Source organism: Schistocerca serialis, chromosome 6 (assembly GCF_023864345.2).
Source record: "Schistocerca serialis cubense isolate TAMUIC-IGC-003099 chromosome 6, iqSchSeri2.2, whole genome shotgun sequence".
Taxonomy (NCBI): Eukaryota; Metazoa; Arthropoda; class Insecta; order Orthoptera; family Acrididae; genus Schistocerca; species Schistocerca serialis.
Window position 1 is genome coordinate 212964696 of NC_064643.1, and position 25430 is coordinate 212990125.

At 39.0% G+C, this 25430-nt stretch overlaps 1 protein-coding gene across 3 annotated transcripts in view; it reads left to right on the forward strand.

The window, feature by feature from the left end:
• The window catches only part of LOC126484632 (uncharacterized), a 224612-nt gene that overhangs the window by 167484 nt on the left and 31698 nt on the right, over positions 1-25430 (forward strand). For 2 of the 3 annotated variants that reach the window (XM_050108222.1, XM_050108221.1), the window contains 3 exons: positions 5400-5601; positions 22776-23293; positions 23974-24033. In XM_050108222.1, coding sequence (XP_049964179.1) covers positions 5400-5601; positions 22776-23293; positions 23974-24033 — 780 coding nt within the window. The remainder of the gene's footprint in view (positions 1-5399; positions 5602-22775; positions 23294-23973; positions 24034-25430) is intronic. The other variant, XM_050108223.1, reaches the window with a different exon arrangement.

Sequence of the window (25430 nt, forward strand, 5' to 3'; positions counted from 1 at the left end):
TTCTTCTTGAAGTCTGAGGGTATTTTGCCTGTCTCATACATCTTGCTCACCAGATGCTAGAATTTTTGTCAGGACTGGCTCTCCCAAGGCTGTCAGTAGTTCTAATGGAATGCTGTCTACTCCCGGGGCATTGTTTCGATTAAGGTCTTTCAGTTCTCTGTCAAACTCTTCACGCAGTATCATATCTCCCATTTCATCTTCATCTAACTCCTCTTCCATTTCCATAATATTGTCCTCAAGAACATCGCCCCTGTATAGACCCTCTATATACTCCTTCCACCTTTCTGCTTTCCCTTCTTCGCTTAGAACTGGTTTTCCATCTGAGCTCTTGATATTCATGCAAGTGGTTCTTTTTTCTCCAAAGGTCTCTTTAGTTTTCCTGTAGGCAGTGTCTATCTTACCCCTAGTGAGATAAGGCTCTACATCCTTACATTTGTCCTCTAGCCATCCCTGCTTAGCCATTTTGCACATCCTGTCGATCTCATTTTTGAGACGTTTGTATTCCTTTTTGCCTGCTTCACTTACTGCATTTTTGTGTTTTCTCCTTTTATCAATTAAATTCAGTATCTCTTCTGTTACCCAAGGATTTCTATTAGCCCTCGTCTTTTTACCTACTTGATCATCTGCTGCCTTCACTATTTCATTCCTCAAAGCTACCCATTCTTCTTCTACTGTATTTCTTTCCCCCATTCCTGTCAATTGTTCCCTTATGCTCCCCCTGAAACTCTGTTCAACCTCTGGTTCTTTCAGTTTATCCAGGTCCCATCTCCTTAAATTCCCAACTTTTTGCAGTTTCTTCAATTTTAATCTACAGTTCATAACCAATAGATTGTGGTCAGAGTCCACGTCTGCCCCTGGAAATGTCTTACAATTTAAAATCTGGTTCCCAAATCTCTGTCTTACCATTATATAATTTATCTGATACCTTCTGGTATCTCCAGGGTTCTTCCATGTATACAACCTTCTTTCATAATTCTTGAAACAAGTGTTAGCTACAATTAAGTTATGCTCTGTGCAAACTTCTACCATGCGGCTTCCTCTTGCATTTTGTAGCCCCAACCCATATTCACCTACTATGTTTCCTTCTCTTCCTTTTCCTACTGTCGAATTCCAGTCGCGCATGACTATTAAATTTTCGTCTCCATTCACTACCTGAATAATTTCTTTTATCTCATCATACATGTCATCAATTTCTTCATCATCTGCACTGCAGAGCTAGTTGGCATTTATACTTGTACTACTGTAGTAGGCGTGGGCTTTGTGTCTATCTTGGCCGCAATAATGCATTCACTATGCTGTTTGTAGTAGCTTACCTGCACTCCTATGTTTTTTTTATTCATTATTAAACCTACTCCTGCAGTACCCCTATTTGATTTTGTTTTCTTAACCTTGTATTTGCGTGACCAAAAGTCTTGTTCCTCCTGCCTCCAAACTTCACTAATTCGCACTATATCTAACATTAACATATCCATTTCCATATTTAAATATCCTAACCTACCTGCCCGATTAAGGGATCTCACATTCCATGCTCCGATCCGTAGAACGCCAGTTTTCTTTCTCCTGATAACGACATCCTCTTGAGTCATCCGCGTCCGAAGATCCGAATGGGGGACTATATTACCTTCGGAATATTTTACCCAAGAGGAAGCCATCATCATTTAACCATACAGTAAAGCTGCATGCCGTCTGCTTTCAGCCGTTCGCAGTACCAGCCCAGCAAGGCTTTTTTGGTTAGTATTACGAGGCCAGGTCAGTCAATAATTCAGACTGTTGCCCCTGCTACCACTGAAAAGGCTGACGCCCCTCTTCAGGAACCACACGATTGTCTGGCCTCTCAACAGATACCCCTCCGTTGTGGTCGCACCTACAGTGCGACTATCTGTATCGTTGAGGCACATAAACTTCCCCAACAACAGCAAGGTCCATGGTTCAATGGGGGGGGGGGGGGGGGGGGGGGGTTGTTTGTAGTAACAATAAACAGGGCTCAAAGCCCTCATACATTCAAATATGTTGAAATTGATTTACAATCATAATGTCTTTAGTGTGATCAGTCGTACACTGAGGTGACAAAAGTCATGGGATAGTGATATGCGCATATAAAGAGGCAGTAGTATTGTATAAAGATGAACAGAAAATACAGTCGTGTTAATATTTGTTCTTATCTGCTGATTAATTGTGGAACCACAACAAAACAAACTCACATGGTAGATGAATGAAACAACCAATGCTATCCTCAAAAATTAAACATAACCTTAGATAATGGTCTGTGGAACACACAAATTAAAATAAACTAAACTTCAGTGCTCTGCGGCCTGCAGTTTAAAGGGTGTTGAAGCTTATACCCATAATCTGTGTCTACATCCCATGAAGACACTGAATGTGTTGTTTTTTTTTTTTTTTTGTAAACCTCATGGTTCCAGATGAAATATTACTGTTAAACACATCATATTCAGGTAGCGCACCCATTTCTTCCTTTAAATGATTTTAGTTTCTTATAATGATTTTAGTTTATAATGATTTTAGTTTCTTATAAAAAACCTAGAGAAAGTTTGTCCAGACTAAGTATAAAAATTAAACTATAGCTCACATTCAGATTTTTTAATGTTCAGAAATGTTCAAAAAGTGATTTGATTGACATAATGAAACCTTCCAACAGAGTTCAGGATTACATTTGGATGATATTGACTTCTTGCCTCAATACTTCAGCTCACAACTGAGCAGTCATCTTCACATGATTATGCCTTTAAAACTTCAAGTTACACACAAAGAAACCTTTTTGAAATGACATCAATCTGTATTTATCACCAACTTTCATTACTTAACAATGCCCCTTGGACTATTTTCCTGAACTGTGGGATTCATTCCAAATCCACTGTGCAAACACGTCAGAGATATCACGAACAAATTCAGCAAATTTATTTCAGTGTCTTTGTGAATTAAATGCTTCAGAGACTGATTTTCATAATGAAAATGAGGTTGCTGCCATCCTTATGTTTATGTGGCTTGTCTAGTGCACCCCTGTTAAGTGGTTTATTACTGAATGTTTTCATACAGGGAGCGGCAAAAAGATCGGTTTTAAAGTACAAGAAACACAAATGTTAAGAGTGATAAAAATGTTTTATTGGTAATTACAGAATGGTACTAATGGAAATTAAAGAAAATAACATTGGAACAACAGATTTCATCAGTTTAAGATTTGAAGATGATGTCCTCCAAATGGTGCCCTTCTGTGATGAAACACTCTTCCAGTCTCGCACCAAAACTGTCAAAGATCTCCCCTAACATTGCAGGAGACTGGTTGGCGATTTCTTGAGTTATGACCACCTTAAGTTCACTCAGTGTGTGGGGCTTGTGTGTGTAGACTCTTAATTCAAGAAACCCCACAAGAAAAAATCACGAACGCTTAGATTAGGCAAGCATACTGGCCATGCAATATCCCCGAAACATGAGATTACTCAGCCACAAAAAGTCCATCACCTCATTTGTCTGTATGGGCAGTTGAGCCTTCCTGCTGGAACCACATCCTACTGTGCACTAAGCATTTTCTCCGAAGTTCAGGGATCAGGAAGTTTTGTAAAATCAACAGATAACATTGCGAATTGACCGTAACAGTTTGACCACCCTCTTCAAAGAAGTATGGCCCAATGACACAACTTTTTGTTACACCACACAGTGACCTTAGAACTATGCAGAAAACGTTCATCAGTTCTTCAGGATTTGTAGCTGACCAATAATGCAAGTTCTGTTTGTTTACATAACCGTCCAGATGAAAATGCACCTCGTTGCTTGCCAAGAAAATTTTTTCACCTGTCATCAAATCAATCATATGCTCTGAAAATGCTTTTTGCATTGCATAGTCATTGGGCTTTAACTGCTGAACAATAGCCATTTTGTATGGATGGACATGCAGATCAGACGGCAACATTCGTCTTACTGGGCGGTCAGCAGCTTGTTTACGGGTTAGCTGCCGAAGACTGGCTTCCCCAGCTTCTCTTACTCTATCAATATTCTATGGCATCCAGCCTGATATAGGACAGCCTGTTGTCTCCCGTTTCAATGCTGAACCAGTAGCTCTGAAATTACTCAACCACAGCATAATTGTGTTGCATGTTGCAACATTTCCTCATGGAACTAAATTAAAATGCCTGCAGAACTGCCGCTGCATAGCAACACAGGAATTGCTACTTTTAAAAAATACCTTAACGCACAATGCTCAGCTGATCACTACTCCTGGCTACTAAAAATGCCCATGTGTAGGCTCTGAAATGCGCAATTCCTCACCACCCGACACCATCTATTCGCTCATCACGCCGCAGCAAAAACCATCTGATCATTTTGCGGCTCCTTATACTTTCTTCAGTCACTTTCTATTTTGGAACCATTAGTGGAATGACTCATTTTAAGAAGTGGTTCTCCAAGAAGTTTAATAAATATGGAATGATAAAAAAAAAATCCACACATTCATTGGCTGCATTTATAAAATATCCCCTTTCTGATACACACAGTTCCTTCCTACTTTTGTTTCTTGCACCTCTACCCCAAATCCCTGCCTCTCCCGCTCTTTAGCCCCCACAATATTACGCCACAGTGGCATATATTCCTTAGCCACTGACTCCACATGTAATTTGCTTGAACACTCTTACTCATACAACTCACTCAGTCCCATCCCATTGGGTTTGCCAATCTAAACCACAGTTAAAGGCGCTGCAGTGATTTGAACAATTAGTATGTTTGTAGTAGAGTGAACTTCAGATACATCTGCCAACATTGATTTAAGTTTTTGAAAAAAGAAAAGAAAAGAAAAATAATAGATCTAAATGGGCTCAACTGAATGTACAAATAATCTAACAGTGGAAATTCCAACAATGTAGGAAAGATAGACATGTTAAGTTGCAGACAGGCACAAGAAAAAGAAACACACACCATTCAATCACATAAGCAAACACTCCTCATGTATGCACGACTACAGACTGGCAGCTCAGCCCAGAATGCACAAGAAGTGTTTCTCTTTCTTTTTGTGACAAAGGCTGTGGCTGAAAGCATATGTGTGAGTGTCTATTAAATGCACCCGACTCCAAACTTAATGCGTAATGTTCACAGTAACTAGCAATCTGTCTTTCCCTACATTGTTGCATGAATAATTACAACTGATCTCTTTTCTACCTCTTGTCTGTTGCAACCACTTTTGCATGTGTACTTATTACTTGCATGCAAGCAGTTCAAATATTCTGCCTTCACCCATTCTCTTTCTTCTGTTGAATAATTTTTCTGTCTTTCTCTACTTCATATTCCCATCTGTACAACGTTTTTAATCTGTAAAACTATAATTTATCTATAAGATGCTTTCTTTCTTGTTTATATTGTAGCTAATCACCTTACTCAATGTGTGATATTTTCAGGAGCACCAGCATTGCTTTTTAAGGATTTGTGTGTCCCAAGGGAAGTGGATGACAGTACAACTTTAAGTGCAGACCTTTTCCTAAAGCCGGAGTACCTTGGTGCAGTGGACATTGCTGCTGAGTCAGCCAGACAAATGCTATTTGCACGTTGGACACAAGCTGTTGTTGCACTTGTTCCTGAATTTTTAACTAGATTTGTAAGGTATGGATTGTATGTAATTGTACAGGTACTTGTAAGTTCTTGTTAGATAAAACCTATTCACGCGTTTCCTGATGAAACATATATCATGAAAATTGCATTTTACTTCATCATTGATGTGTTGTGGGATCCCATTGGCACAGTTATCAATAGAGCAACATGTATGAGTCCTATTTCTCATATCTTATCTTCATGGTCCTTACATGCAGTGTATGTTGGCAGCAGTAGAATTGTTCGGCAGTCAGCTTCAGAGGCCAGATATCTAAATTTTCTCAATAATGTTTCTTGAAAAGAACATAGCCTTCCCTCCAGAGATTCCCATTTGAGTTCCCGAAACATCTCCGTAACACTTGCTTGGTGTTTGAACCTACTGGTAACAAATTTAACTGCTTCGATTGCTTCATTCAGTCCGACCTGGTGCAGTTGTCAAACACTCAAGCAGTACTCAAGAATAGTTCGCACCAGCATCCTATATGCAGTCTCCTTTGCATGTGAACCACTCTTTCCTAAAATTCTGCCAGTAAAGTGAAGCCGACCATTTGCCACCCCCACCACAGTTCTCACATACTTGTTCAACCTCATATCACTTTGCAGTGCTATTCCCAGATATTTAAATGACTTGACTGTGTCAAGCAGGGCACTAGTAATACCGTATCTGAGCATTACAGGTTTGATCTTCCTACTCATCCGCATTAACTTACATTTTTCCACATTTAGGGCTAGCTGCCATTCGTCACACCAACTGGAAACTTTGTCTAAGTCATCTTGTATCTTCGTACAGTCACTCAACTTCGACACCTTACCATTCACCACATCATCATCAGCAAACAACTGCAGATTGCTGCCCACCCTGTCAGCCAAATCGTCTATGTATATGGATGACAACAACGGTCATATCACACTTCCCTGGAGCACTCCTGATGATACCCTTGTCTCTAAAGAACGCTTGCCATTGAGGGCAACATACTGGGTTGTATTATTTAAGAATTTTTAGCCACTCACATGTCCGTGAACTTATTTCATATGCTTGTACCTTCAGAAACAGCCTGTAATGGGACATTGTGTCAAATGCTTTCTGGAAATATAGAATCTGCCTGTTGCCCTTCATACATAGTTCGCAGTATATCATGTGAGAAAAGGGCAAGTTGAGTTTCGCATGAGTGCTGCTTTCTAAAACCCTGCTGATTCGTGCACATAAGTTTCTCAGTCTCAAGAAAGTTTATTATATACGAACTGAGAATATATGCAAGGATTCTGCAGCAGACAGAAGTTAGGTATATTGGTCTGTAATTTTGTGGGTCCATTCTTTTACCTTTCTTATACACTGGAGTCACCTGCACTTTTTTCCAGCCGCATGGGACTTTAGGCTGGGCTAGAGATTCATGATAAATGCAAGCTAGGTAAGAGGCCAATGCTGTAGAGTACTCCTTGTAAAATTGAACTGCGGTTCCATCCGGACCTGGTGATTTATTTGCTTTCAAATCTTTCTGTTTCTCTGTGCCGGGTATGCTTATTACTATGTTGTCCATACAGGAGTCTGTCCAATGGTCAAATGACAGTATGTCTGTACGATTTTTCTGTGTGAAATTTAAAACTTCGGCTTTTGTTTTGCTATCTTCGGTTGCCACACCAGACTGGTCAACAAGGGAACTGAATAGATACCTTAACCTGCTGAGCGATTTTACATACAACCAGAATTTTCTCGAGTTCTCTGCCAGGTCTTTTGCTAAGGCATGACAGTGGTAGTTGCTGTATGCTTTGCGCATAGATCTTTTCACAGACGCACAAATCTCTACTAACCTTCACTTGTCATTATTTTTGCGTTTCCTTTTGAAGTGAGAGTGCAACAGCCTCTGCTTCCTCAGCATCCACCAAATTTCATTATTAAACCATGGTGGGTCTCTACCATCCTTTATCCACTTTCTAGGCACATAAGTCTCTAGACTAAAATTTACTATTTGCTTAAACTTTGCCCATAATTCCTTTCCATCCATCTTACTGGAACTAAGTGATGCCAATTCACTGTTTGAGTGAGAAGTTAATAACTGCTTATCTTCTCTATCTAGAAGAAACACCCTTGTAGCCTTCTTGACTGATTTATTAGCTTTCGTATTCATAGTTACTATAACGCCATCATGATCGCTAATCCTCGCTTCTATACTGACTTTTATGTGAAGCTGAATAATGTTTGTGAATTTATCAGCTACTTTTTCTTCTGTGAATTTGCATTTGTGTACACACAGTATATGAAGTTACAGACATTTTGTCTAGACTGACTTTAATTTTCCTAGTGACTTTAATTTTCCTAGTGTGAACCCTCAGTTGTCTTATAGAAACAATGTGTATATGTCAGCAAAATGTAAAAATCTGAAGATAATGGAAGGTATCTACTATAAAGGGGTAAGACTGGCTGCTGGATCCTACAGGACCACTGAGCCACCACTATCCATCCAGTTGGAACTCCTCATAAAGTGTTTGGCAGTTCTTGTCCAACACACAGTCACTAGTATTCCACCTGCTTAATTGCTCACCTGTAAAAATTCCATTCTCTAGTCACCCATGGATAATTAGCCATTTCATATCTCAGTGAAAACAGATCTAGTGTTACTTCAAATGGATCAGATTCCAGTTCTTGCAAAAGAGTGGAGCTACCATTATTGACTCTTGAGGCCCAAAATGAATGTGTATGTCCTTAAATATAAGAGGGATAGTACTCTGGCACTGATTTATAAAAAGAGGATTTACAGTACCTTCTGCCAGCACTTCAGTAATGTAACAGCTTACACTCATGAATGTAAGCAGAGGAGTTGCCTTGGCTGCTCCATAGATTTACCTTATAGTGCCTTCGAGAGCTGACTACTAGATGAATGTACGAAGGTGTGCTGAAAAGTAAAGACTCTGATTTTTTTATGTGAAAACTTTGAAAACTTTTTAAATAAAACAAATGTTATTAACGTTCTACTAATTTATTCTTTATGTCTGCATATTTATTTCTCAGCATAGTCAGCCTGGTGGCAAACACATTTCTCCCAACGAGAGACCAGTTTGTGCACTGCTTCATCACTATCAAAGTGAAGCCCCCAAAAGTGTTCTTTAAGTTGTGGAAACAGATGAAAATCAGATGGGGCCAAGTCGGGACTGTATGGAGGATGATTGATGACATGAACCATTGTTGCAGATGTTGCAAAACTCGAGTGTGGCCAGGAGCTGTTATGCTGAAGGAGAGGATGCTCCATGTTTGGACCAACTCTTTGAATTCGTAACTCGATTACAGCAAGCTGTTACTCACACACTGACATAGAACTAATATTACAGATCACCATGTTACACGTAACAATCCAGACCCCTGTAGTGGCAGTTAGTTGCAAATATGTGGACATGTAGAATAAAGACATAGAATGTTAATAACATTTTATTGATTTAAAAAGCTTTAAAAGTTTTCACACAAAAAATTCAGAGGCAGCACACCCTCATATCATGTGGAATGCTGATGTACATGCTGTCTTGAGGTCATGGGAAGAGATGAGATTTATTTGAATTACAAAATCTCTTTGCTCTTATTCTGAGAGTGCACTCTAAGGTGTCCAGATCATGTATCCAGCACAAAAATCTGTCTACAGGCCAGGAATGATGGCAGTCAAGTTTAGGCTTGCTCTACACACTTAGGGTGTTTAGCAGTGTTCTGAGCACTCTGCTGTGAATGTCGTTGCCAGTGTGAGTGTTAAATATGATCATAGTGAGTTACTTAGTAAATTTTTATTCCATTTGCTGTGATTTGTCATTGCTGGTGGTGGTAAATGACAAATTCTATATAAGCAAGCAAGAGAGATAATTTACAGGGTACATACGTTCTTCGAGTGCAAAGTACGTGTACGTGCCCACCACAACTGGCCCTTGGAACCAGTAACACTGCCTTGAATTGTGCAACCCGCCATTTTTCATGAATCAAACTAAAGTGCATCTGGAACACAGCACACACCCCTTTGTGTACTCTAAGTAGGAAGGATATGATACTCTTTAAAGGATACCAAGTCATATAGGAATTTGGAGGGGGGAGGGGGGATAGCAGTCAAGGAGATATACGTGATAGCTACTTAATAACTACTGTGGCAAATTGTAAAGTATGCCTACGTGCAGTGTTCACCGGGCCATGCAAATGAGGAATGAGAACCTGAAGTCAGTATAAACAACCCCTTATCAAAGTGTAGTTCTTTACAGCCACTGAGACAAAATGGAATCCTATTAAGTTGCCTGGGCACTGCCCTTTGACAGAGAGTCCCACCTGTGCAGTGCATGATTGAGATAATAACCATTGGTTACACCTTTATTTTGTATGAAAGTCTGAAACAGCTATTGGTCGTTTGTCTCTCCTCACCAAAGTGTTGGGAGGGAGCAATTAAAATGTTGCAGCCTAGCTTTAGGTGTGCTGTACTGACACTGATAACTGCCCTGTCATATCCATTTTAAAACAAATGACATAAAATGAAAGAAACTACCATAAAATGAGGCTACTTCAACCATTGGGGTAACACAAGCCATTTTGCAAGGCAATCTTTAAATACTGCTATTGGCATCATTGTCGTGAGCTTGGAAGGTTTTGTTGTTGCTGTTGTGTGTGTAAGTTTTTCTCTAAGTCTTGGAAAATAGGTTGACAATCGAAGGTAAATTTACATAATCACTTTTCTTCCAGATAAATTTTAGCACAGTTTTATATCCATCAAAACTTTTCTTGCTGTTATGGTGTTCCCCAACAAATTTTAATGCCACCGCTTTCCAACATAACCTCAAACAATACTTTAACTCTTTTGCTACTTCACAACATTTGTTTCCAAAACAGTTCTTTTTTAGTGTTGAAAAGTTTGCAGTCATGTCATATATGGGCAACATATGCCACCTGCAAAAGAGTGGTTTTCGTTACCCCGTACTATAGAGTATAAATCTAAAAGAAATAATTGCCATGTTGTCACTTATTTTATGAAACAGTATGGTCCAAAAGTATCAAAGACATGTTGGCGTTTGAAAATATTAAGATTATACCGAAGGTAGATTTAAAAAGCTGTAAAAGCAATGGAGAATGGTCTTGCATTTAGGCAGGCTTCTGAAAATTCTCCATTGAAGAGTAAAATGTGTGAGGGTGGATGGAGATTGGGGATCCCCGTTAGTAGTGTTTGATATCGGGTTGGTTGTCGAAGGCCTACCTTGACTGAAGTGGATGGAATGAATAGTGATTTAAAGACAAAATGCCAAGCCCTGATTTTGCTGAAGGATTCATAAAGAGACACAATATCACCCTTACTAATCGTCTGCGCCAAAATATTAAGACAACTGGGAAGCTGTGAGCAAAGAAACAATGAACAGTTAGTTTGATGAAGCTCATAGTCTAGCTTTTGGACCTTGACCGATGCACGATAGTGAATTATGATGAAACAAACAGGGCAAATGACCATCAAAAAGGGGGGGATTACAGTTAGAAAAGACACATGCCATCCTGAAGTCATTAGTGATTACTCGAAGTTTTTAAGCACATCAGTTAAGTTTTCGAGAAGTGCTGATGGAATCCTACTTTTTTCTTATATCACTTTTAAGGCAGGAAATCTGTATTACATATAGACCAAAAATTACCAAAGGGTGCTGTCTATAAAAGATTAAGAGTTGACAATTTACCCTAGAAATATATGAAGACTTGTACATGAATATAGCAGTTCTGTGTTTTCGACAAGAAGGTTGTTAAGATTCTGGTAGGGGATAACCTGGCAAGCCACTTACCACCACATATCACTGAAGAATGCAAGAAAACCATCAAGTTTGCACTGCCACCCCCATATAGTACACACTACACACTGTACCCAACCACTAAATGTAGCTTTCTTTTGGCCATTGTAACGAAAGTGACATGACATTTTACATGAATTGAAAAATAAGAACTGTGACGCTATGTTTAAAGACAAGTTCCCTCGACTTCCGATGAAGTGTGTTGTTGGGTTAGGTGAAGAAACCATCAAGAACAACTTGAAGTCTGGTTTTAAAGCAGCAGTGGTTGTGCATCTAGACTGGAAACATTTTCTGAAGAGGCCTCCAGGTAGTAAATTTAGAACTATATGAAAATTTTTGTTCTAGCAATAGTCATTTGAAGGTTTTCTACAAGAGAGCAGACCCAACCCATCTAAGTACAGAAGGAAAGGAAACTTGATATTCTAGCTGGAAGAGGCACTGAAGGAGTAGAAATTTTGGAAGCACAAGACTACAACTTTGCACCTAAAGTAAGCACTTCAAGAAAGAGAAGTATAAATGCCCCAGTAATTCAGATTCAGGAGACAATAATGTGGAGTTCCCACTGCAGAATGCCAGTAATTCAGATTCAAGAGTTGATAATGGGGATTTTTTGCTGCAGTATTCTCATTCAGATCTAATTCTAAGTAATTCGTCTGATTCTTGTTTTAATATAGAAAAGGAATTCCTGTTGTGACAAAGGAAAGGAAAGTGCGAATATATGATGTTAAACCTGATGTTTGTGCTATTGGCACTCTTACAGTTGACGAAGAGACAAAATGGGAAATATTAAAAATCTGTTTTGCCATCGTAATAAAAATAAACCTGAGGAAAAAGTGTAAAGGTGAAATTTTTTCAGAAAAGCTCCAAATCACTGGGAAATGACTGTGTTCCCAATAGTGTATGATGAGATAGATGTACACATCTAAAATGTTGTCAGTGTTGTGCAGCCAATAACAGTTCATAGGAGATGCAATATATTCCCTTTTGCAAAAAGTGAACTTTAATAAGCCAAAATTGCAGCAAAAAGTCATGAGCTTCATTTGTAATAAACTTGATCTGAAAAATGGCAGGTTCCTGGCAGTGATAGTCTTTGGAAGTTCCTTGGCTTTTTGTTGACACCAGTTCGTTTTTTTCAGTTTGACATTTCTGCTTCAGCCCTTGAAAGTGTGTTTTCTTTTCAGCGGAGGATTGACCTTGAGCAAGAGATTGTTACGCATCCCACTTGACACTTATGAGGTTCTTAATCTCTTCATTGTTGTCATCAAATCAGTAATTTTACTTCTTTGCATCAAAACCAATGACCTCCTCTGCAGTCTTCGTGATAATGTTTTTTAAGTCGTCCGGTTTTGTTCAACACCTGTTCTGTTAACTGTGGTATTTGTAAGTCAGTCCAAAAATGTGTCTTGCTAGAGAGCAAACAGTTTCATTCTACCAGCCGTTTATATTGAATTTTCTCATGGAATGATTTGAGAAGTAGGATGTGGTTTACGATGGGCGAGGATACCCAGATGGCTAAACAGGAGTTTGTGATCAGTCCAGCAACAATCAACATTTCAAGCTGTTTCTGGGATCAGGGCATCTTTCTTGACACTGTTGAGTGATGATATAGTCAATGAGATGCCAAAGTTTGGAGCGTGGATGCCAGATGCCATTGACTTGCAGAGTTTTTATATGGAATAAAAGGATTATATGGGGCTGTTTGTTTGTCATCAGGAACTCTGAAAGCTGCCAACAGTACAACAATCCTCACTGACAGTCAGGACATCTTGAATGCAGGAAAGACCATTTCAGCTCACTCTTAAACTGTATTTCTACTGCTGCTGATGACTTTCTCGAATGTGGGTCACAACATCCAGCACAAGATTGTGCGGCAGTCCCACTGACATTTCATGAATTCAGCTAGGTTCTAGTGAATATGAAACCGAGAAAAGCACCCGGACCTGAGCAACCTCCCCTTGGAGATCATTCAAAGTGGTGGCTTGCCTCTAAAAACCAGACTCTTCTCCCTGTTTCTTCTAATGCAGGAAACTTTTAAGGTACCGGCTGATATTAAGAGCTCCACAACTGTCACCAAATTTTTAAAAAGGCGACTGAAGCATATGCAGTAAACCATGGCATATCATTGCTGTCTGTGGCTGGTAAAATTTTTACTAGTATTCTGTTGAATCGCCTTTAGACTGCAGGATAATTGCAGGAAACAACATAAGTCATTACCGTTTGTGTCGTGTGACCTAGATAAATTTCCATTAGTAATGGGCTTAAACAAGGATGTGTCCTCGCACCAAAGTTTTTTTTCTCTGTACCTAGCAGCCATTCTTAATGAGGCAACATCTGTAAACAGTGTAGGAATAGAACTTAAATACAAATTTGACAGAGGGCTATTTAATCAGTCTGGACTGCACTCTAAAAGGTTCACAAGCCTCACTCGGGGAACTGAACTGCAGTATGCATATAACAATGCTTCTCCAGCTCACACACCCAGTGAGCCGCAACTGTATGTAAATTGTTTCAGTACTGCATATAAATGGTTTGGCTTGACCACACACACACACACACACACACACACACACACACAAGAAAAAAAATGTACTACCACAGCCAGCTCTGAAACTGCTTTTCTGAATTTCAGTATCTCTATTTCTAGCACACTTTAGAATAATACATCATTTCCTCTATCTAGGAAAACTAATTGCTCATCGGAAAAGGACATCAAGCAAAGGATGGATGCCACACATGTTGCTTTTGAATGTCTTGTACACTGAGTCTCCCTGTCACTATGCACCAAACTGTTGGTGTGTCAAACAGTTGTTGTTTCTACCCTGCTCTGTGGTTGTGAAACCTAGACAATATATCACCCTGATCTTGCCAAACTAGAACACCTCAACCAACAGACACTTAGATGCATTATGAACATCAAATGTGATGACTTCTTATCAAATACTACTGTTCGTGAGAAGGCTAAGTATAGGGTGAAAGCCACCATTATTGGTCACTAACTCAAATGAATTGGGGATGTCCAGCAGATGAGAAACAACAGACTTCATCAATAAATTTTGTATAGTGAAGTTAGCACAGGTAGAAGGTCCCATGGTGCTCCTCTGAAGTGCTGCAAAGAGCGTTTCAAGAAGAATGTAAAAAGTTTAAAAATTGACCCAAGTAATTGGTGCACCACAGCAGAAGATCATTAACATTGGTGCACAGCTGCTTCAGCTGCTGTCTTACATTTTGAGCGGGAATGATTGAGGCAGGAGAATTAAAAGCATCAGAGATGCAAATTTTGCCAGGCCTAGCCATGGCCCCCACCATCTGTTATGTGTAATGTATGTGGCCACATGTTTCATGCCAGGATTTGTCTGTTAAGCCATCAAAGGTATCTCCATACCTCAACTCTCATGCAGTTGTGGAAATGCAGGAGAAAAATGAAAACTTGGACGTGAATATCAGCTGCCACTGCCGACAGTATGAAAATTATAAAACTGTAATTGAGGAACACCTTTTCAAAAGTTGATAAAGGCAAAAAAGTAAATTTTTGAGGAAACGTGTTTTTTAAACATCATACCCAAATACTAATTATGTAAATGAGGTAATGTAACATTTACACTGCTTTTGTAGGCATGATTCCGATTGTCTGTTTAATTTTTCTCAGTGTTCATTTTTTATATCAGAGTAGAGTGACAGGTTTTTTCAGAAGTCTGTAAATGCATAGATGGAAGTTAAAAGTTTTTTAATATTTGCAGTCAATGTGATTTTTTCAGTCTCTTTTTTTCATCTTTAACATTAATCACAAAGAAAGCTTATTTATCGTTCTTTTGTATAGAAATACAATAGTGCACCACAATATAACACATTAGTATAATATTTTTCCATAAATGTTTGATAAGCAGAAATGCAAAATGCAACAGACATCATTGAAATTAAAAATACTGGCAACAGCAATACAAACTGGGAACCTACAGATCCTTTTCAACAATGTCCTCATAAACTCATCTGCTCCTTCTGGTATGTTAAAATGCATCATCAGTTTTAAGACATTCTTTCTCATCTCCTTGCTGATCGTGTTCTTCTTTTCTTAAATGGCTGATTTCTTTACTGCCAGGCTTCAGAGTCTGGATTTCCTTAACTCAACCTCTTCAGGACTTCCATTATAAGTGTCCAGTAATGACAACAATACCTTCTTCTTAGACTTTTCATAAACCAAAACTTGCTGAGCAGTTATTTTTAAGGGATCTTAGATCATAGGGCTTTTAGTGTACTGGACATGAGATCCTTTGCTTTCCAATATTTATTTAGTTTGTTTATGATGCCATGTTGTTCCAGCACTTTATAATATTCGGTCAGTGAAAGAATATCTTTCTTCCTTTCCTTTTTTTTCACTCTGTCATGAGGCATATGGCTGTGACCATGGAAAGGGAAATAATGCACCAGCTTATTAAATATACTGCTTTCTTCTGTAAAGGCAGTTAGTGTGCCCATCATTACTATATTTTTATTTTGACTGGTACATGAAGCAGAAAACCCTTCATTCGGTCTTTGTTTCCAGCCAAATATGAAAAGCAATCCTTTCCTTTCTTTGTGTTTAGGAATGAATCATAATGCATAAATTGTGTCTCCAAACCTGTCTTGAAAATGATACTTTCACCTACAGAGAGCTGTGGTATTGCCCGAGTCTATTGTATACAAAAAAAATATTTTAACCTTATTTGAAAATATAATATAATGGGATAGATAAAAAAATCAACTCACAAAGCGGCAGCAAGAGAACACGTACATAAAGGAATTTAAATTTGCAAGGTTTCGGAGCCGTGATAAAATGCTGAGGCTGAAGGAATTAATGTAAATTAAGGCAGGTGGGTGGCAAGAACCAAGGAAATGTTGTAACACTAGTTCCCACCTGTGGTGTTGAGAAACTAGTATTTGAGGGAAGAATCCAGATGGTGTGTGTGATGAAACAGGCAGTGAGGCCATGACTACAGCATGCTCTGCAACAGGATATTGTGTGTTGCCAGTATACACACTCTGCCTATGCCCTTTAATCCTGACTGATATCTTGGTGGTAGTCATGCCAATGTAAGAGGCCAAACATTGTTTACGTAACAGTTGATACATGACCCGTGTCATTTCACAGGTGGCTTTCCCTTTGGTAGTATGTATTTTGTCAGTTACTGGGCTGTTACAGGTGCTGCTAGGAGGGTACATAGGGCAAGTCTTACAGTGAGGATGGTCACGGGGTTAGGAACCCTAGGGTAAGGAAAAAGAAGGAGAAGGAGCATAGGATCTGACAGGGTATTGCAGAGATTTGGGGGAGGGGGGGGGGGGCAAAGGCTAATCTGGGTGTGGTGGGCAAAATGTCAGACAGAGTAGACCTTATTCCAGGGCATGATTTTAGGAAGTCATAGCCTTGTCATAGTAGCTGATTAATACATTCGAGACCAGAATAATACAGAGTAAGAAGATGTTTACTCCTGTGTACCTCACCTTCGGTGAGGATGAAGTCAACTGCAAACTTCTGTTCACATTAAACCTACTAACAACGAAAGCTACATTCTGTCAGTTTTCAACCTGTCCGTGTCATATATTCCCTCCCATACAGCCTTGGCATTCTAGGCAAACGTTCTTGTTCAGATGCAGATTCTCTATGGCAATACACCGCCATTCTCACCTTAGCTTTCACTGGACCTAATTACCCCACAAGCCCAGTTCAAAAGCTGATTTCCAGGGCCATCAAATCCAATCCTAGTACTGCTGACCGTTGCAAAAAACAACTTAGGGGTACACCTCTTGTCACTCAGTATTATTCTGGTCTTGAATGTATTAATCAGTTACTTTGATAAGGCTGTGACTTCCTAAAATCATGCCCTGAAAAGAGGTCCATTCTGTCTAATATTTTGCCCGTCACACAATAGCTTTATGTCATTCTCCAAATCTCTTGCTATATCCTGTCAGACCCTGTGCTCCTTCTGCACCTATTTCTGTATGGTATGTACCCCTTTGACTGTACCCAATGTAAGACTTGCCCTATACACTCTCCTCCCACCACCTATACCAGCCCTGTAATTGGCAAAACATATATCTGTGAGACCCCATAGATTGTTTATGAAATGTTACGTAAACAATGTTCGGCCTTTTATATTGGCATGTCTACCACCAAGTTATCAGCTAAGATGAATGGGCATAGGCGGAGAGTGTATACTGGTAACACACAATATCTTGTTGCGGGGCATGTTCCACCACACATGCCATCTGGATGCCCCCACCCCCCCATCAGACACCAGTTTTGTAGAACTCTGCAGCTGGTAACTGGTGTTACAACGTATGCTTGGTTCTCACCATCCACCTGGCTTTAATTTATGTCAGTTTCTTCAGTCACAGCATTTCCTCACAGTAACTACTCCTGTGTCCACTCCCTTTTAGTTTTGTATATCTTTCCTTTGCAGATCGGTCTATGTTTCCTGCTTCCTACATCGATCACATGTAATGCACTTAGCTTTGTGCTCTTATTAACTCTTGCAACCTGTTTTGTCAGTAATCTCAGACTTGCTTATTATCCTGGCTTCCACTTTTAAGCTCTCAGGTTTTCGAATCTTCCCCAGAGCAGTCTCCAACAAATCAGTGTTTGCTTCTCTTCCCGCCCAGTAAGTCTCCCCTGACCCAAGGCTCTGAGCAACTTTTTCAAACTCTCCCCATTTCCTAAACCTATCAGTCCTTTTCTTCACTGCTCTTCCTTCCCCTTCAACCCCTCCGCTAGAAGAAGGAGCCATTGATTCCAAAAGGTTGCAGATTTAAGTACCCTTATATTTGTTTTCACCGGTCGCGGCTTGGTGAGTAGAGTTTTTATCTATCCTATTACATTATATTTTTAATTACATTTGAATTTTCCTCCTTCGTTAAATTGCATAGAACGTTTTTGCATGTAGTTTGTGCAACCTGTGGTTTTTTATTAATTGGTTCTTTTACTTCAGATCTTGTTCCTTTTTTAATTTCAGTAGACCAGTCTTGCATGTTGAACATATATCTGTATTAGTAGTTTTATATGACAAATTAAAGCAGTGATAGAAAGTATGTTTTTAATTTGGTAAAGAGCTAGTTGGAAAGCCTGATGATTTCCTTATTAATTTATTTATTTTGTTTAATTACTGAAATGTTTCCACATTTAGATTGTATTCAGTTCGAATAGCAAATATCTCTTTTGGACTTTTTCCTTGAATAGTGGTTCTCTCTACACCTGTTTATTTTGATATCATTCTTTATAGCTTATTTAACTTCCTTATCTTTAGTTGTGCTGCAGTCCCGCTCTGAGTTTTCAGTCTATAATCTCGTGTTACATGAAATTTGGTGTTCAAATTTGAGTATCTGTCTTTGGACATCCGTGACATTACCTGAAATGTTATGGCGCATACAACATTGGAACAGTATTCTTCCTTCCTGCCTCTATCTTTTGGTGATGTGATTATCATGTATTTTAGTAATAATTTATCTTGTTTCATTTTGTTTAAGTGATGAAAAGTTGTTATATTGCTCTAAGTGAGATCAGCTGCTCTGCGTTCTTTCCTTCCTAAGACTTTTGGGTTTACTGATGTCTACTAGCCCCCATGAACAGCAATAGCTTCCATTTTCTTGTTCTTGTTGGACTTCTTGAATGCTTTCACTGTCGACGTGGACTTTGTACCACCTGAGCACTCTGTTACATGTGTACCATTTCTGAATCACTTGTATGAACCTCCATCTAATAGTTCAACAGCTACTCTTTTAGCACAAACCTCCCTCTGACAAAACTGGCTTGAACTGAGTAATAATTAGGAGGTAATGTTGGTGTGTAAACCACTAATTTGGTGTGTAAACCACTAATTTATTTCTAATGTTGGTTCTGATAGCAAGGGCTTAGCTACAGTTTATGTTTTTTGTATGTCCAAAAAACACTTCTCACCTTGTTATTGATTGTGATGTCCTCCATTGTTATTGATGTCCTAAATTGTTGTTCTCCCTTCCAGGTTTCTCAGAAGCAAAGCGCAGTTTGTGTTTCTTGACTTTGGCTTTGACTTTCTGAGAGCAAATATTGAATTTTGAAAGAACTCTTAGTTTTCATCACCCTATATCAACAGCAAATATTGGCTTTTGACCAGACCATTTCAACAGGACAAACATAGCAAGAACCTTGATTTTTAACTGACTTCTGAAAAAATCTCCTCAATTGTTTACAATTTCTTCATCATATTGCATGTGTAAGGCATTTGGTATGTGAGTTTAGCACAGCGTATGAACTGTGTTACTCTAATCCCAGATCATTTGAACCAAACTTCAGTTTCCTAATCACAGTTACTGTGAGCCAAACATTGATATCTAACTATTGGCCTTTGTAAGTCCACATCATGGGGTAACCAAAGCCACCATGTCTTTATTTTACAATTTCTGACATACGTTTGATAAAATTTCCTTATATGGGAATATATAGTAGTATATCCAACTTTTAACTGAACCAGTTGCTCTCTAAAGTAAAGTACAGATGTTAAAGTTGAAAAATGGCATGAGTAGTCCTGTTTTATGTTAGGTGTAGGAATAATTTTGAGGTACATATATCTTAGTCTTCCTTTTGACATTTCTACCCAATACACTGTATAAGGTTAGGTGATACTTAGATATGATTTTTTTGTGGAAACAGCATTTAGCATTATTTTCTCCAAACTTTCAGAGTCGCTCTAATGTTGGAAACATGGATGATGCAGTTTATATCAGTTATTTGACAACCAAAATATCATACATCACTCTTTTATGTTGAACTAGAGGATTCATATTGGATACTGCATTCACTATTAGAGGCTGTAGTTAAAGAGTTTTGAATATCTATAAAATCTATTCCTTTCAGTCTCCAACAATGGTTTATTCTCACTTTCATTCATTACACCATGTCATTCAGTAGATTTTCATTCCTTGCTACAGAGTAGTTGTTTCTGGCTGCTGGCTGTGATTAGTGGAAAAGGCATTAAGCAGTTAGAGAACAAGTTCATTGAATGGATTTCCTCAGAGACCAGATTGTTTTGCTGTTTTAAAAGTTACTAGTCATATATTTTGTAACTTGAACTTGCTACAGTTACCAGTATATTATTTTTTGATTACGTGTTGCAACAATGAAACTTCCTGATTTGAAAGGGACACAAGAAAGAGAGGCGTGAAAGACTGAAGGTGGGAATGGCCTCATTTGAAGCAGTGGATGGGGACATTTATTTACTATCTGCCGTGGTTGCTACAGTGCATTGACCAAAGGAGAAACACATGTTTGTTGTAAAGCCCTATGGTCTAATGCCCGCTTCGCCCCCCCACCCCCCCCCCCCCTCTCCCCGCGGCAGCGGAGCTGATCTCAAAAGTTTGTGCATACCGTATATTGTCCCAGCTAGTTAAGAACCATTCCCTGCCATTGAATCCTATTAAATCTGTTTGTAAAAAGGTTTATCAGCTTCCTTCATTAACCCTTGAATCCCTTGAATGTTCACAGATATTATTGTCTATGTACTAGCTGATTATGGAATTCAGTAAACACTGGGAATGTCTCATATATTTCTGTTTTAGTGACACAGTTAAGTTCTTAAATTAATGAGAGATGGCATTAGGGGAGCAATGAAAGGAGAGTTGACCCTAGTGCGTATCGTTTCGGTATGTTAACAGTCAGTCAGTACTACATTCCTTTGTGTGCCTATCACCAAAGATGTGTTTTCCCATGAAACTGTCCTTTGCCATTAATGTCCGATGAATTATAAAGATGTCTCTGGACCTTACAATGTCTAAGCTTCTCAATTCTCACAACACGATATTAATTATGGGTTCGAATCCTTTCAGTGTCTGTTCAGCACAAGTTTAGTCTTTTAACGTTTATTAGCAGAATCACCTTGACAACAAGTGGCAAAGATACCAGTGTGATAAGGTCCAAACTATTTTCGGTCCCAATGCTCTTTAATAATTCGTATACAGCAAATAAACTCTTAATTCAACATAAAAGTTTTCGTATTGTCAATAAATCTCTTCACAATCATAAGTATACAATCGTAGCTTTTCGTTTAACACGTACAATCACCATACACTTGAATATCAGTGTTCGTATACCCAGTCACCTCTAATTGACTCACTCTCTGAATTTATCCCAAAATAATCTATTCTCCACCACTCCAATGTCTAATCCAGTTCTAAGAATGCAATTTAATTAGGCTTCTAATTCCAAAATTCCAGCTACCACGGAAGAACTGTGAACACACTCGCCACCGGTGAAAACAAAAACTCAAGAGGCCTAACAACATTGCGCATTGGTTTATATATTACATTCAAAACAAAACACAGATCTGTTAGATCTTCCTTGGATTCCCTTTGTACTGCTTTGTGTTACTCTATTTCGAATATCTACTCTTTGTAAAATTTTAACTAACTGTTACTTTGAAATACTACTAACATTTTTGGGCCCTTAGGTCATTTTGTATTACAGAATTTAATCTAATACTCGTTTCTGTATAACCACTCTCTAAAGAGTGGTTACATAGTTAATTGTCAGATTCCAGCATGCATCTCCTTGATGATGCCCAGCATGCTAGCAAGCAGCTGCCCTTCAACTTTTGAATGCTCTGTGAGGTGAATTCTTCATGGAGGCCTATGCTCCCATAGCTATGATGCAAGAACTCAGTGAATGCGATTTTGATGTTCAGCATAATGCATGTGAAAATTTGCCTGCCTATGTGATGCACACTGCAGAACTACATGAGAAGTTCCTTCACTCAGTGTTTGGTGTGTTTTATTGACATTAGAGATCATTGTGCCTTACTTTTTTTCTAAGAAACCAAATGTACAATGATGAATTCCCAACTAGTTGTCAGTGTGATTGATAATTTTATTTTGCCCAGTCTTTTAAAAAAAATGATGTTGGGAATGTGTGTCTTCAGCAAGATGGCATCATGGCATATACATTTTGTAGGAAAAGTACTCTGTACACCTGGTCTCTTTGATGGACAATCTTCTGTGGCCGGTACACTTGCCCAATTTAGCCCTTCGCAACTTTTCTTGTTTTTCAGTTTGGTATCTAAAATTCATTGTTTACACTGTACAGCCAAGGACCTTCATACACTTGAAGGTGAAAATTCACCAAAAAGTAGCTTGTGGACTTCTTGTTATGCTAGAAACTGTCACCCATAACTTCAGAAGTCAAGTAAATCAGTTTACTGACAATACATCACTTGCTGGACATCATATTTAAAAATATGTCATTTTAAATTGCTATTTATGTAGGGAAAGAATAATAAATTAAAACAATAAATATAATTTTCTTTCAAAACAGCAATTTTCATTGTTGCCTCCTGTTGTATTTATTTGTGTATAAACATCTGTGTATATGTGTATGTAAAATTAGCATTAATTTACAAAACATTTTGCAGGTTGAAGGTAGAACCAGTTGATGATACAAGGGGTCCAGTATCTGTGGAGGATTGTATGATTACTGAGTGTCTGCCACGTAGTTGGAAATGTTCCGGCAAACCCGTACTGCACACGTGGAATATGCGCAAGAAGGCTGCCACAAAGCATAAATTAGATCCCAAACTCCCTATGATGGAGCGAGAAACACTGATTTCACAGCATCTAGAACAAGAGCCATCAGAAGTTGAAAATGCATCATTCATTGTCCGTATTATTGCTGGAAGCAAAAAGGAGTCTGTTCGCTGTTGCCTCATAGCACACACAGCAGATGCAGCTCTCTATCATATAATTGCCAGAAAGCTCCTTTCACTTATTCCCCTGTGGTTAAATACTGCCTTTGTATCCAGAACTGCATTGAATTACATTCCTGACTTCTCCTTGTCAACTAATACAGATGCAGGAAGTGCCTTGCCTGCTAATGCAAATGTATGTGGTAATACAGAAGAATCATCTGCTGCAGAGATAGTTCTGGAAAAAGGTAACACAGACAAACAAGATGATGATCTGTCCAGTTGAAGCATTCCATTCCAAGTGCTTCATAGCTTTAACAGTGCGATGAAAATTGAAAGTTGGCAGTACTCTCCTCATGGTTACCTCTCTTCCACAGTGAAAACTAATTCTTTCTAATGTTCAGCATTGTGAACGCCGGCCGCGGTGGTCTAGCGGTTCTGGCGCTGCAGTCCGGAACCGCGGGACTGCTACGGTCGCAGGTTCGAATCCAGCCTCGGGCATGGGTGTGTGTGATGTCCTTAGGTTAGTTAGGTTTAAGTAGTTCTAAGTTCTAGGGGACTTATGACCTAAGATGTTGAGTCCCATAGTTCTCAGAGCCATCTGAACCATCAGCATTGTGAACAATTAAGTGGTGTTTTCCATGCACAGGTGAGATGAGTAACATTGTGTCATGAATTTTACTCAGGACATTAACGACACTGCAACCACCGTAAGGAATAAATAAAAAATTAAACTAGTCTGCATCAAAACTGTTTCCTTTGGAAATGCTGAAATCCCTTTTGAAACACAGTCTACATGTTTGTAAATAAATATTTGACTGGAAGCTATTTTTCACAAGTATACACAAGCAATTTGACAATATTGAAAGATAATTAAATTTCATTGTGTGTATTTGTTTATTTGAAAATTGTTTATTAAATGTTCTAGCCACCTTCATATGGGACATAGGCTGCAGTGTGGAACATACTGACATTGTTTGGCAACATGGTTGGTGCAGATCAATTAATTAAGTAATTTTATTTGTGTGTTCTGTGAATTATAATTGCAAACTCTAAATATGATGTGTAACAAGTCGGTTTTACATTGATAATAGACATTCTCTCCTAAAACATGTGCACGCACACGCCGACACACACACACACACACATACACACACACACACACACACACACACACCCACACACACCTGTCAGATCACATGATTCTGTGCTTCCACAGTAGTCAATAACAGTTGTTTTTGGTTGCATTTTGTGCACATTCCACAGCCACAGATTGTTTTTAAACATGCTGAAAATTGGTGCCTTCAAAAATGGATGGAGGAAGTTGTGAATATTTCAGTTGAGTCAAGGCCACTGTAACATGTTCGAGAGAGAGCTTCAACATTTTCTGTGACAACAGGTACATTAAAAAAAGGGGGGCTGGGCTGGAACTTAATCCTAGTCCCAGTCTTTCATGGTCACTACATTACCAGCTGCACTGTTCGTACATATCTCATAAACTAAGTAAGTTTGAATTTATCAGTTATTTCCTTGGATAGCTTCAAAGCTCATACTAAACAGACATTTCAAATTCATGCAATAAATGGAAATGAAAAGAGTCGTCGTTTGTCTAAATAGTTGGAGAAATTTTTATTCACACCCATATCTTTGCACTTAATAAAAATATGGTTCCACTTTTAACCACTAACATGCCATTACCTCACATTTTATTGTAGCAGATCATATTACAATGACATATTTATCTATGCATTGGTGACCTCAAATAGCACAATTTCGTTGCATGGAACTTCTAATACATAAACCACCAAATAACACGCTTAGGGTTCAGAGTGATTTAATTGGGGTGAGGGAGTTGCTTCAACGGTCTTCTGGCCAGTTTGATGCGACTTGCAGTGAATTCGTTTCCCATGCCAGCCACTTCATCTCAGAGTAGCACTTGCACTCAATGTCCTTAATTATTTGTTGGATATATTCCAACCATGATGAGATGCCTTGATAGCTTGATATTTATGTTGTGACTCGCCGATCATTCAAAGCGCCACCGCGCAATTACGCGCGTCCTCTACATGCGGCGCTGTCTGCCAGCCATGCAGCAGCTGCGCCACCTAAGCGGCCAGCCGAGCTGCGGCCGCTAGACTGGGACTCAGTGCTCATTCAAATGCTAACGTGTACACATGTCTTGCTTGTCAAATTACTCTGTGACTTATATGTGTTGTGTCGTTCTGAAATATATGTGTTAAACTTGACGTTATAACAATTGGCAACGAGGTAGTGGATTTTTCCTTTTCACCGTTGACCCACAGGGTTCCATGGCTCCTGCCGAGGAACTATTGCAAAATCTCCTTGGACAGCAAATGCTTCTAACAGCGTCAAATGCGGTGCATT